This window comes from Ciconia boyciana, chromosome 5 (genome assembly GCF_034638445.1).
Source record: "Ciconia boyciana chromosome 5, ASM3463844v1, whole genome shotgun sequence".
Taxonomy (NCBI): domain Eukaryota; kingdom Metazoa; phylum Chordata; class Aves; order Ciconiiformes; family Ciconiidae; genus Ciconia; species Ciconia boyciana.
In genome coordinates, this window is record NC_132938.1 from 6507204 (window position 1) to 6522297 (window position 15094).

A 15094-nucleotide genomic window follows, 5' to 3' on the forward strand; every position below is an offset into this window, starting at 1 on the left:
GAAAACGTAAGTGCAGTTACACCACAGTCTGGGTGACTGGAGGTCATGATGCAGGTACAGATTCCAAAACTGCCATCTTGGGTGGCAGTGGCGAGGATTAAATAATGAGAGAACTCTTGGGGAAGGTTGAGGTTTGCATCTGGTGGGGAAAGGTAATATGGAAAGGTAAGATGCAAAGGCATAAAACATTTGTTACCTGAGGGAGAAGTCAAGCGAGAAGAATTAGATAAAGGAAAACAATGGGAGTAGATGGGAAGGAAACATTTCACAGTGCGATTTTAGGATTTTTCTCCTCTACAGTGTTACTACCAAAATTCCCTCCGTTCTAGCTACATGTCTACCTTTTTTATAACCTAGTTGTTAGCTGGATCAGCATAAAATTTAAATAGACCCACTTGGAGTAATATTTTTATGCAATGCTAGAGGGCTGCAGATAAATTGTTTTACCAGAAAGCAAACAGAATCTGTTAAATGTGTGTCCAAGGCCTTCAGTGTACGAACATTTGTTTATGGTGCTTGAGAACAGATAGTCTCCTGCAATCCAGTTTATTATTAACCTGGTCTTGGTTTCTGTACAGTTGGAATAATTGTATGTACTCAGCTTATAAAAACTCATGTATTCTACTGTTCAAATATTTGCACAATTGGTATTTTTCTAACAGTTTCTTAAACTAAGCTTTTGGAGGAATGTGATGCTTGGCCACCTTCAGAAGTAGTAGCTGCTACGTTATTTTGGTACAGGTTAAAGATGTATTTAATTTTCTATTTATTAACAATATAGTGCTATAGTACAGTATAAGGTCCTATAAAATGTGTGGGTTACTTTTACATGTAAAACTGCAATGTTTTACGTGACCTTTGTTATAGGTGATGTAATAAGCCACTATCCATGAACATGTTTTTAAGATCATGATTTTAGTTTTTTCCCCTCTTTAAAGAAAGACGATAGTCCCCATCATTACCTCTCTAAACTTCAGCTTACTACACTGGTAACTTTGGACAAGTAAATATATTTGGCTTCAGTTCTACACAATAATTTAGTGTTCCTTATTGTTTAAAGTAACGATTCATATACATGTCTGTGTGTGCATTACCTCCCCCCTGCCCTTTCACCCCTACTCAAAAATAGTTAATCTACCCATCAGTTTTATTTGCACAGTTCCTTATTCTCATTGAAACCAATGTCTATAAAGGTCCTTCTGGGTCACTAGATCCAGCCCCCCTCAGTGCAAGCAGTCTGTAAAGTGATCAAGCTCTACTCCCACAGCCTTTGAAGATCGGTGAGCCTGCTGCAAACCAAAGCTGCCAACACATCCCAGCTTTTTCAGGTCAGAGTGAAACAATCCTCAAGGAAAAAAGGCCCTTCAAAAATGCCTTGTCAGTGTTTTGTCTCTGATGTGGTGTTTAGTTTTTTGGTTTGGGTTTTTTTGGCTTTTTTTTTTAAATTTTAATGCTTGAATTCTAGCCCAGTCAGAAAGGCTTATTCTAATTGTACTGCTGTGTAAGAAACAAGATTTACTAAAATTGATGCACTTCAGGCGCTGTAGAAATCAACAGCTAGCCTGCCATTACTATGCATCCCCCAACAGATAGGCATAAGGCTGTTTGCTTGCTTTGTTGTCTGCAGACATTGGAGGTTGTTTCTAGTGTCCCGTGTGTGCCTTAGGTGAGACTTGTTTTATGCTAAGACTTGTCAAATCTCTAGGATTTTGATGTTTCATCCAGAGATATTGAAAACTTAGTTGCGACTTACTGTTTCTTATGTACTGATTTGCTGGGTTAATTGTTTCAGGTTTTGATTGTTTTGAAAGGACATATTATAGATCAGCGTGGAAGGGACTGGAAAATACAGGATTTATACTGTTCACATAAATATCTCAAAAGATGATCTCATTCAGTGTTGTAGTGGTAACACCTACATGTGGCAGCAAAAAGTCAACTACCTTCCCCTGAAACTGAACTCTGGAAGTGTCTTGTAGCATGTAAATTAGTTTATGACATCCAGCCAGAGACTTCAATTTTTCTACTCTCTCTTGTTGGTCTAGGTAGAGCTACCAAGTTAAATTGCTGTTTTGCAGAATGTATAGACTTAACTTTAAAGTTGGAGTTGCACCATGTTAAATACAGAAAACAGCTAATAGATAAACTCCATACTGCTGTACTTTTGACTGTGAATGCTTCCAACTTGCAGATCTCTAGTAATTATCAGCACTTTGGATGGACGAATTGCTGCACTGGATCCAGAAAACAGTGGGAAAAAACAGTGGGATCTGGATGTGGGATCAGGTTCTCTTGTGTCATCCAGTCTCAGTAAACCAGAGGTAAGGCTTAATCTCTTTCCTGACCGAATCTTTAAACACAGAATTTTCTATTATAAAATAATGCAATTTTCTCCATATTTGATGTTATATAATGCAGCAAACTTAGTATGGATAAAGTTTCATAGCTATTCTCAAACTTTTTTTTTTGGAGTGCTTACATCATGTTGCCATTTCAAACTAGAGTGTGTCAGCATTTTAGTCTTGCGATTGACGTATGTGATAACTATCAAACCAGATGATGTAACTGAGTTTGGGAATTGTATGCAATTGCTGATTGAAAACAAGTTACTTGTAATTTGAGGCAAATGAAAGGATCATCTGCTTTGTATTACTAGAGTATGTTTTGGCAAGTACTGGCTTTGTTTTTTCCCCCTCAAGAAAAGCAAAAGTCCTTGTGGCTTAATAAATGAACAAAGAATCGGGGTTTTGTACTTCATAAGCGGGCTGCCTGTGAAATAGAATGTGTTAGCAATGAAACAGAGTGCTGAAGGTCACCCTGAATTACTGAGTGGTAAAGGATTGCATCACTTCTTGCTGACCAACTGTAAGAAGGAAATCTAAAGAGTTAAATTTCTTGTTTGGTGCTTTTTCCACCATCAGTTTGAATAAACTTAGGCTAGAAATTAGAAGGAATTTTTTTGCTTTTTTTTCTGCACTGAAGAATTGAGATCCATGAGTCATTCTCTCCTAGAATTAGGAAGAATAAATTTACCAACTAACAGGTAGTTTGTGGTGATGACAAAGTGCATGGTCCTTCACTGTCATGGATGGTTGGATTTGGTGACCAGTCCTATATTGTGCTTTTGCATGATGAGCATCAGAGAATGAAAGTTGAATTCAGAGGTATTCAGACTGTATGAACTTCTTGCTTGTGGTTCTTTGTTGCTATCTAGTTTACATGACCTCTCTTTCGGTAGAAAGAAGTCTAAGGAAAGATTTGGTCTATTGCTGTGGTAGTGTAAGTATGAGAGCTAGTAATAAGTATCTCAGATTGCAAAAGTAATGTGAATGTTAACTCATGTTCCTTTGTTTGAGAGAGAATTTTATTTACGGATGCAACTTTTTGAGCCTTGTTCAGATGTATTTTTGTGTTTAAGAAAAAACACTGTGGGAAAGAACAACTTTCTTAAAAATATGTTCTAGAACAGAATTTAAAAGAATACGAAAACTGTAAAGAGAACTGTAAAGAGGAAGGTGCTGGTTATAAACTGTTGTGCTTCACAAATGTTTTCCATACTAGCTACTTTAAATATTGTTCAGTTATCTGTTGCTGCAAGTAGTTTCTAATGACTGCTGTGAAAATAGAGCAATCAGTTATAAAACACACATTTGAAATGTGTGCAAATATAAACTTCATTTTTCAGTACAAATTAAGACATGAGCCCAGTTTTTTAAATATTTCAAGAATGCAAGCATTTAATACTATAGAAGTGTTTTTGCAAATCTAGATTTTGTCACTCAACTGATCTGTCCAGAGTTTTGATCTTTTTCCAGTGTGGTATGACTGTAGAAACTAAAGGTTGGTGCTTAGACAACAAAAACTGTAGTTTGTCCATGCAATATTTAATTCCTTTTTGTGGCTACAAGTTAGTAGGTTGTGGGAGTCATAAAAATACACTTTTAAAGAGCGTTTGTTATGCATATAGGAAGTTTTCAGATGGGCTTTCAAATTGTTGCATTTCTGCAACTGTGGCCAAACTCACTGATGGATTTTGGCAGTTAAGATGCAGAGCCTACGAGAGAACTAATTTTGGAAGTAAAACTTCATTCTGGCCTTTTAGAAGCCGTTAAGCGTTATGCATATAGGCCTTTTTAGACTTACTGTCATGTAAACAAATGCTGTTAAGATAAGACAGAACTGAACAAGAAACAAAAGTGATGAGTACTCCAAATAAGTTACACTTAAACATTTAAATATTTATTTTAAACATTTAAATATTTAAATGTTTAATCTGCTGTCAATATCAGCTGAAAGACTTCATGCAGTGAATCTAGACACTACTTGAGTGAGTAATTGGCCTCATTAAAGTTGTTGAGACAATTCTGTTTTGGGTCAAAATACTAAATTCATTAAAGCCTCAGAGTCTATCTCCCCACTCTACAGTATTTCCTCTCTGATTTGGGCATGTGTCATGTTAAGTTTTACTCTCTCAAACTATTGAGCCTTTTTCTTCCTCTTCTAACATTGTAGAGGTAAAAAAGGTCTCTGTGCTTGCAATCACAATATTATTTTCATCATAAACCAGTATCATTATGTAAGCTGTTAACCTACATCTTCTTGCAAGAAGTGTCAGATAAGAAAGTCTTTTTGCATTACACTTGCAGCATTGAAGATTTGTGTTCTTTTAGAGTGAGGAAAGCGTGTGTTGCTGTGTCTTAATTGTTTTGATGAGGTTTTTTTCCTTTAACTATCTTGGGTGAGAGTGCAGTGAACTGTAGTTCCAGGTCCTGGTCTGAAAGCATCAATTTAGTTTCCAAGTGCCTTTTAAGAAAAGACATTAGATCTTCAAACTTTCAGTGTTGTTTTTTCTTTTTTAATAGAACAGTAGTTACTTCCTTTGCCTAACTTTAAAATGTCAACTTGGCTGTCTGGAGCTCATGTGTTAATTAGGAAAGTGAGGTAGTAAAATTTCAAATGTTCCAGCAGCTCTGTCAAACACTTCAGATCTTGAAACTACTGCTTAAGACACTGACAAGTGAGATGTTCATCATTTGTCATGTGAACAGATCAATTAGAAAGGAAAGGCTGCTGAACTACTAATTGTGTGTCTGGGTAACTGAAATGGTAAAATTCATTCCTTGGCCCTAAGCTCGAACATAAACAGTCATGGTCAGGCCAATGCTGAAAAGGTATGACTGCATTTCAGTCTTGTGCATAAGAATTTTAAAAATTTGTTTCCCTGTCCATTATGTTAAAAGGAAAAGCCCTTCTCTATAAAAGCTGTATGTTTACAACTCCAGGATTTCCTGTTACTTGCACATAAAAATTGCTTGTTGACGTTCAGGGTAAAATCATTGAATCTCAATGTTTCTAAAGGGGAGCTTACTTTGAAGGAAAAAACTTTAATTTATTCTTTAAAATTTAGCTTTGTAATGAATACATTGTCTGTACTTAGACAGAAGAGAATACTTTTGGGAGAATCAGCCTGTTAAAATGATTATGCTTAATGATAGTGAAAATAAGAGAACTGCCTCTCAAGCAGTGGAAATGGTTCATAGCACACCATTATGAGACTGTTGTCATTTACTAACGAGGGTGATGCGTCCTCTTACCTGCATAGCTTTATACTAAATTACTTAATGGGCTTCTGTCTGTCTTTTATGAGGATCTATTATATGAAAGAAATGCAAGTGTGAACTTGCCTGTATATTAAAATGACTGGCCAGTAGTGACTAGCATGACTGATGGGACAGGGAGAGGATGGAGAAGAGATGGAGAGAGAAAAAAGCCTGCTCTGGGATGGATAAACAGTAGAGATACTCCTGTGAAAAACCTGGTAGCTGATGTTTGATGAGAAAGGGGAAAATAAGTGGGATACTTGATGCTGATGTGAGAGTAACAGCTCAAAAATACATTCACGACTGTGACACAGTTTTTCTTTGCACTGTCAGGCACGCTGTAGGGAGTTCAGCCTGATGGGGCAGCTCCAGGCATAGTAGTTTCAGTGCTCTGGGCAGAGGCTGCACTGGGATGTACTCGATAAAAGTAACTGCATTGGCTCATGATTTGGCTGTTATAGACTAATCCCTCAGTAAGCATCTTATTTCCGTATTTGAGAGATTGGGGATCATGGGACAAAATGAGTTTCAGTCCACAAGGCTGACATTTATAGCAGTCATAGTAAACATACCACTGTATCCTGGAAAAATGAAATAATTGGGTTATGTCCAGTCACAAAATCTGTCAACATCCTTATCCCTCTAAAGGTTCTCAGAATCTTTGAATTGCATTGTATATATATTAAATTCTTGCCATTCTTTTCTTGTGATAGCCATGTAAAATAAACTTTTCTACAAACTTAGACATCTGTGTGATCTTTTTTGGACATAAAAGTGCCATATTTTTGTGGAATAGCCCAGTATTATATTTTTTCCTCCAGAGAAAAATGGAGATGCAAAGAAGTTTTATACTGAAGTCAGCTGAAAACTAATTGCATTGTAGGCAAAGCAAACCCATAGATATCTTTAGCAGATGGTTCCTTTTTTTTGCCCTTTGGAAAGGACAGACTGATGCTTAGAGCAGTGAGTTGAGAAAGGATTTTGAAATCTCCAAAGCTCCACTAGTGACAAGTTTTAATGTACAGTATGAATGTATCTTTTTTTTTTTTCTTCCCTTTATCAGCATCATAAACATTTTCAAATTTTCAGTGCTTTGATTCCCCAAAAGAAATACTAAGTTCTGCTGTGAAGTGTCCAGGCACCTGGGAATCACTTAAAGGTACTGACTGTCTGCACTTCCTTGCACATTGGGTAAGGTAACCTCTGTACCCACTCAAGCTAGAGAAGAGCCAAAAGCTGTCCTGGGTTGCTTTGGGAATGTGGGAAGAAATTCAGCAACTCTCATCTTGGGCCCCTTATGCTTTGGTGCAGAAGAAATTGCAAAACTCACACTGAAGCAGGTCGGGGCAAGACAAAAGGTCAAAACGCCCTCTGAGGGGCTTGAATTGTGATTTCTGGATTCTTTTATGTGTGCTCCCAGAGGTTAGGGGAGGGTAAATAATTTAACTGTCTCTTTGAAAGAGAAAACTTGTGACATCAGTTTTAGGAAAGTCACACCCACCACTTAGGGCAGCATTTTATTAGCCTGATTAAAAGTGAGGGTTTTGTTTGGTCCGTGGCTTTTAGTTATTTTTCAGTTAAGTCACTGCCTGTAAATATCATCTAAAGAAAAGCTGAGATATGTTTGTTTTAGGCATGGGTGGGGAATACTTAAGACTGTCAGACTTGTTTGAGTACTTTCACTTAAAAGGTTACTATAGAATACAGTGCTGAATATTACGAATTTCTATTAAACGTGTATAAATCTGACTCTTCTGTGTTCTGACTCTGCTAACAGTCACTGGACAAAAGGAGATTCGTTTCAAATTACACAAACATTCTGAGAAAATGGCTTTCTCTCCAGCTTTCTGCTTAAAAAGGAATGGGTCTGTCTAGCTCACTAGTGTTAATCTTAACTTTTAATATATTCGTGCATCTTAAAACATCTGGCATGGGATGCATCAGCAACAGAAGCAATCTTTCCTGCTTAGCACTTGGAAGAGTCTTTGCGCACCGAACAGGCTGCTTGCAGGAGCAAATGCTGTGCAGTGGGGTCAGACTTCCATATACAGAGAATAACAAGTTTGTTCTCTTAAGCCTTTGAGTGTGTGCAAAACTTCCTAAGGCAAAGTTTTACTCAAGGAAGTGAATAATAAAATTTTAAAAATTTCTATTAATACTGTAAAATTACTTTCCAGCAGTAATATGTTGTGACCAGATGTAAAGCCCCAAATTGCCACTCTGTTCAAGCAGGCAGAGTGTAAATTGATGGACTTCTTATTGAGGTGACTAATCTGGGGAAAAACCATTTCCTTGCAGGTAAGGTGGTATAATTTTAGTTGTGTGGAAGAGTATTCTAGTAGAGTTCCTTGTGTCCTGTAGCTGATCCTTATTTTTGTGTGCTACTGAGACAGATGTAGACCCACCAGATGCTTTGATAGCTGGAAGTATCATTCCTGTAGAGGAAGACTGGGGCATTATCCAGTTCTCCATTGTCCAGGTTTTCTGTAATAGAAACGGAATTAAAGTGTACTAAACAAAATACAAGATGTGGAGATTGATAACAACAATTTTGTTGAAGGTTGGAGGTGACCAGTTTAAAATTGAGAATACTGTGTCCTAAGAGATCCTGTGACAGGTTATCAGCTGCCATCTCAATTCCTCTGCAGGGGAAGGAAATGTGATCCTGTGCTGCCTGCGGGGGGAGAGAGAGAGAGAGAGAGAGAGAGATTAGTGTCTTAAATGGTCCTGGAAAAGCTCATAATGAATAAGAAGTGAGTGTCCAGAATTGTACTTCAAAGGAAGATAAATTCTAATTGCAATTGAGGCAGAGAAGGCTTATTATGGCTATCAAGGGGAGTGGAGCCTGTGTTTTGCAAGAAGAGAATAGATGTCACTGCTCTTTAACTACATAGATCTATTATGAGTTCTGATGGCAGAAGTGGTTCTTTTCATTTCTGTTGCTGGAAACGTGCATGGTGTGCATGGCTGTAAAGAGGTGACAGGCTTGGGAAACTTGCTGGAGAGATCTGTGGGTTTCTGAATGCAGATCTTTGCTGCTTTCTTGGTGAAATGAAAAATACAAGTTATAATTCTCCTGAATACAAACTTCTAATGATGTTTAGTGGCCAAAATGTCATTGGCAAAAGACCAATTGTTTTAAAATATTTGGATAGCTGGAAGTTGTGCTTTTCTAGGAAATGGAACCAAACCTTTTAATATGAAGCGATAAACCTGTGGAGGAGTGGAACTGCTGACGGATGCCTGAGCTGAATTAGTGGTTAGTATGATGCAGCATCATGATTTTTGTCAGGGTGACAAGTAGGGCTATTGCTTAGACAAGTGGTCTTACGTATTTATCGAAACTGCACATCTTCAAAGACAGTCATCCTAGTTCAATGTCTTGTTCAATTAAAAAAACAAAAGACTTCCTATAACTGCAGCTTGGTGCCTTTCTTGCTGACACTTGATGTAGTTAGCATTGATAAAGCTCTGATAAAGTGCTGACGTGTCCTCTAACTTGTACTGCAAGGATGTTTGGGGGGATGACAACTTCCGTTACAAGACATGTGGGAAGCTACAGAACGAGATCTTGTGGCTTATATGATATCAGCTCCCAACCCCAATCCTCACAAGTGATGGTCTGCCTTGAACAAAGCCAGGAAAGTTTCTCCGAGTCACTCTGGGCTAATGTTTATGACCAGCTTTCATCTGTCACGCTCACAAACATGGTCAAAATGTATTGCTGCAAATCTTGGAGAGGACATTTATTATCAGCTTGCTGTCTGTTGTTTAGTTATTCTTTTAGTAGCTTGTAATGTAATTACATATGGTCCACTGCATGTTTTGTATTGGCTGTTAAGCAGTTCTAGTGTTTACAGATATTAAAATGGATCAACTCGAGTAATGCCCAGACAAATACCTGTTTCAGCACAGGGAACGAATAACTTAGCTATTTGGAGCTCAGCTGCCCAAAACACAACAAAGTGATTTACTCTGCTCTAAAGCCTTTTTGAACTTTCAGCCGATATCTTTATCTGTAAAAGAAAATGCCTGTTTCAAGAGCTAAGCATTTTAGATGGTTTAGCAAATCATTCCGCTACCAACACAGCCGCTGACATCTCATTTCCGTATTTCTTCTCGACTTTGTCCTCCAGACGCAGGTAACTATTAATTGTTCTGTCAGAGTCACTGCATGTTTCGTTCTCTCTACTTTCTTTGCATCCTTGAAAGAGGAGACTGCGCATTTGCCATGTTCTGTTCTTCTCCTGTACTGGGCTCTGCTTTCCCATAGGAGTTGCTCTGTGACTTAATTTTTCAAGACACACAGACTCTGTGTCCTTAGCTAAAAAAGCACCCTGTCCAGGCAGGGCCAGAGGAAGAAACACACAAGGTCTGGCAGAGATCAGCTTAAAGCCTGGACTCCTGAAGTGACATGGGCTTCTCCTATTGCCTGTTCTCCCTGTCTCCAAAGAGAAGCATCTTGCTTAGCTCCCAGGTGGTGCCGTAGGAGCCCAGGTAGTCTGCAGGAGAGCATTTTGGGGGGTGGAGGTTGTGGTGGAGTTAAAACATCATCTTAAAATGTCCTAATGCTGGAACAGTACCAATTTTGATATGGTGGCTAATGAGCTTCTGTATAGGGCCTGTTTCTGCAGAGGCAAGTTTCTGGGTGATTTTCATTTTCTTCACTAATCTTCACCCTTATGTGCTATTAGTTTTAAGCAGCTCAGTGATGGGCTCAGTAGCAGCAGCTCCGGTTTGTCTCAGAAAGGACTGCTCTTAAGTTCCAGAAGACTGTTGCTGTCTTTTCTTATTAATAAAACTTGCCATGTTAAAGAGGGGGATGGAATAATGTCAAAATAAAGTCTTTCTTAAAGCACTGTGAGGTTTTTTTTATTATTAAGGAGAACAGTTTTTAAAAGTCTGTTACCATGGCAGCAGAGCAGGCTGGCATCTCTGTAGTCAAAACCCCAAGTCTGGCTTGACTATGATTAAAGTAATGGTGGTACTTTAGTTTGCTAGTCTTCAGAACAAGGATCTGTTTGATTGCACAGCAAACAGTATTAGGGACCTGATCTTTTTTGAAGCTGGAGCAGTCTAGTTAACACACTGTGGTTTTGCAGTTTCCCTGCATGGCTGCTCAGGAGAGGGCAGAGTAGGACTAATTCTTTTAATGGCAAACTCAAGACAAACAAGATACTGTGCCCCTGATGCTGGAGAGGAGAGTATAATTCTCAAGCTACTGAGCTGCTGTCATCTGTTGCTTTTTGCACTGTTTGTGTAAAAGACAGTTTTGTCAGGACCCTAGTAGTTTACACCCGATCAGATTTTAAGATCTGAAGTGTAGTATCATGACAGAGATACCAAGTATAGTCATTTAATAAAGTTGTTGGAAGGATGTTGCAGGTGTTGCTTTGAGGAGAGAGAAAAAAGGGAGTTTTCAAACGAGTTCTCTAGTACTCATCCAGGCACAGGATTACAGCATCACTTCATGTGCTCATCATACGCAAAATACAGGGCCATGGAAGTTATGTTTATGACTTGGCCCAGTCTTCTCTAACCAATGAAATAGAAACTACCAGCTTGTGGAGTATGGGCGATGGTGGAGGGAGAAGACAGACCGTAATAAATATAAACTTCTGTCATGTGGATCTTAATGTGGGCAGGAGCAGGGGACCAGGTTTGGTCACTTGACAAATCCTGTGAACTCCTGTTTCTGGGTGAGCTGTACAGCCTGATAGTAAAAATCATCCTGAGGTTTGAGAATCATCTGCACTCGCTATGGCTGCGCAGAGCTGGTGTGCCCTTTTGGTGTGTCGCACCCCAGCTGGGATGAAACCTATTTCCATGGCTTCTCTGATGTGCTGCTCTGGCACAGGCTGGCTCTTCCCTCTTCAGAGGAAGAAGGCCACATGATCCTGCCTCCATAAACTGCTCCACAAAATACTGATTCATCAGATGTCCCAAGTGCAGCCTTTCTTATGGTCCTGGTCTTGAAGATGGTCTCAGCGTGTACCATTCTGGTTAACAGAAGCAGGAGGTAGTCAGGAGCAGGTATGCACTGCGTAAACAAGTGTAGTGCTGAGATCAGAAGTAATGGCATTCACAAGAGGGAAAGCTTCTCGAGACAAAAAAAGCATCTGTCTGTCGGCATTTCCTGCTTCAGCTTCCTCATTGCCCTTGAACGCGTCTCAGAAGGTCATTTTGCTGATGTAAATCATGGACTCCCCTTTGCAGTCAATTTTCTTCTTCCTTGGCTGGTTAAACAGCGCTGTATGCTCTGAAGAATACTTTGCTCTTCTACCAGTGCTTTAGGCAGTGGAATAGTTTAACTTGACAGCCTTTGTTTTTCAAAATATTGTATTAGTGCCTGGGTCTTTGTTCTCTTCTTAAGGAAGCAGTGATATTGTGGGCCTTGCAGAAAGTTTGAAGAGAAATGCCTCCTTAGACTCTAGCTGGCCCCTTCACCCCAGTGTACTCCTGTTTGATTAGGGTTTGCCTGTTAGTAATAGTATGCCATCGTCCTTGTAGTACCCTGTGCTTCAGGATTTCTGCAGGTAGCTGAAGGGAAACAGATGAACCAACATCCTGAAATCCAAGCCGAAGAGGAGAAATAACCTCTTATATTGTAAGGAAGTCATAAACCAGTGCATCTGTGCAGATACCTACCTGCATGCATAGCAAAAAAAAAAAAAAGGCAGACAATAAATCAGTTCCAGACCAACCTGAACGAGGGACATCTCAAGACCTTGCCCAGTGTGTGTATGTGTATATATATATATATCTATCTCACCTGAAAAATCTGTAAACATTTATAGTAGGGATACCTGCACTACTGTATGTCTATGAATTTTTTTTAAAAATGTGGAACATACAATGATTGCTTTCTTTTTCCCAGATTTGTTTGTGCAGACTCTTGTTTCTACCCTTTAGAGCGAAGCTGCCATATGTGGCTTTTAGTATGTTGCCTAGATTAATTTTAAAGGGGCTTAAAAGACATAGTTCTCACTGAGAAGTAGCTTTCTTAAGAACATGCCTGATGTTGGCTTCGATCCTGTTTGTCACAGTGATCCTATTGTAGAGATAATCATAGAGGAAAAAAATTGGTACCCTTATTTAAGATCATATAGGTTAGTTTTAGTTAATTAGTAACTGGAATGCAGCTCTCACAGTTTGTTGTAAGAATAACATTTGAAAACCACAAGCTGAAGTGTTAGAAAAACATAAAGACATAACACTTCCTATTCAAAGGAAAATATTTTACCTGTGCTTAGTTATTTCCTTGGAGTTATTGGAAAGTCCAGCCCATCTGAAAATGATAATATTGACTGTTTTGGCACCAGTCTTGTCTCAGATGTGTGTGAGCAGGTTTGAATTTTGCTTCATATGATAAAGAGTGTTAGGCATGGGAAGTGAATGTCACACTTACTGTTAAACAGCTCATGGAAGCTTTAGTACTTCAGCTTGTTTTGATCTCTGTTTACACGATTTTTTTCTTTTTTCTTCCCCCCCCCCCCTCCACTGCTATAAATCAGCAGCTTTCTTCCTGCACCGATCAACCTGCCGTGGAACCTCGCGTGCTGTGCCCTCCTTTCCAGTAAAGAGTCTAGACAGCAAATTCCCTGGTAGCGTATGCCATTTCGGATCGTTATGCCTTTTTGCTTTTTTGTGAAGGCTTTTGAGAAACTGCATTACCTCACCCGTCGGCCTGGAGATTGAGCAGCCAGCGCCGCTGATAGGGCTGCGGCATCCCGCGCCGAGCCAATGGAGAACTTCAGCTTCAAACTCTTAATGAGCAAAAGAGCAGCGTCTCATTTAGGGCTCGATAGTTAATGTGGGGTTTTTTTTAAGTGTTACTTCTGAAAGACAAGCCACTTAACAATTATGTGCCATATTGCTGACCAGTGAAGCTGAACAAATAGCTATTTACATTGACAGATCAGAGGAATGTGTAAGTGCATCGTGGTAACCTACATTTTCTGTGCCAAGAGATTTGCAGCTGACTGCCTGGGTGACTCACTCCTTGGATTAGGAGATGAGGTAATGCTTTTGAGATACAGGGTGATGTCATTCCTTTACCTGAGCTGCATGCCGATGCTAGTTGCTAGTACTTTCAAGGAAAGTCCCTTTGCTGCTTCTGATGTACTAGAGAATGAGCTGCATAACTCAGATAGGAGTTGTTATTATTAATGTCCTTCTAAAGCCTCTGGCTAAACTGCTCATTTAGAAGATGTCAACACAAGTGCCCACAAATGCCTTTCGTTACATGTGTGTGTGACTGTGCGCACCTGCAAGTGTGCACATTTGCATACCTGCCCCATTCTTCAAATAAAGCTATTTTAGTGAAAGTGGACCTTTGTGGTAATCAGGTGCAGTCCCTTGTCAGCACCCTGTCATGTAAACCCATTTATAGATAGATTCATCTTAAAAGAAGGTGATTTTTTTTTTCTTCTGTTCTGTTTCTGTTATGAAATACCACATTTGTGATGGTTAGTAACTGAAATGTCTAGCTTGCACTTACGGTCAGTTTAACCCCATCTACTTGTACTCTGGCATTGACCTTCAGTGCAATAGCTCTTTCTGCTGCCTATGCTCCCTTTCCTGATGTGTTCACCAGCAGCAGTTGTGTCTTTTCTCAGCCTTTCTTCCCCAATGTCACGCAGGACATGCTGCTCCTGTAGGTGCCCTCAAGGTTGGGAGAACAGGCAGGTGATCAGCAGAGCTGACCGAAAACGGTCTCGTCTGTCCTCCGCAGCTTATGGGGACCGAGGTTTTAACAGATGAGCAGGCAATGCCCCACTGTCGGGGAATTTTTGAAGGCATACAAGCCATGACCTGATTTGACCCGTATTTTGGAAGTATACAAGTGCGTGTTGCTGAGCGCGCTTCATGCGTATTGGGAATTTGGGTGTGTGGTTCCCAGAAATGGCCAACGTTTTGCCTGTTGTTTGCTAGTGGAAAATTTCCTACTCAGGCCCTGGAGCAAGACCTTCAGGACAAGGGAAGCGCTTAAGGTGATGTGTGTCACGGTGTCCCCAGAGCTCACAGAGTTACCCACCGAGAGTCCCCCTTGCTCTGCAGTGATTCCTGGGCAGTTTGCACCGCTGCCTCCTCTCTTCACAAACTGATGGGAAGATCTGCAGCCCTTGGAGCAAGCCATGTTACAGAGTCATTGCGGTTGTGGCTTCCAGCAAGCGTATCCGAAAGTCTGAACTTGCAAGTGGCTGTCTAGCTGCTACTGGCACACATCTAGGTTGACCACGCTATATGAATTTAGCTGACTGATGGCCAGTAGAATTTCTTGAGGATCCGACTTGAAGTCAGTTGATGGCGGGGTTTGCCAGGCTTGGTCTCTGTGTGCTGAAACAGTGGTACAGGAGCTGGTTTGGCTTTTATAAGCAGCTTGGAAAGCTGCTTATAAAAAGAACCTTTGCTGTTCATTCTTATTTATATGTGGAATATCTTATATTGCTGGAGGTGAGCATGGGCCTCCAAACTACTTGCAGGTATCTGGA

At 39.9% G+C, this 15094-nt stretch overlaps 1 protein-coding gene across 1 annotated transcript in view; it reads left to right on the forward strand.

Moving 5' to 3' along the window:
* EIF2AK3 (eukaryotic translation initiation factor 2 alpha kinase 3) overlaps nt 1-15094 on the forward strand; it is a 45790-nt gene that overhangs the window by 4862 nt on the left and 25834 nt on the right. The window contains exon 2 of the mRNA XM_072862271.1: nt 2192-2321. Within this exon, the coding sequence (XP_072718372.1) occupies nt 2192-2321 (130 nt within the window). The remainder of the gene's footprint in view (nt 1-2191; nt 2322-15094) is intronic.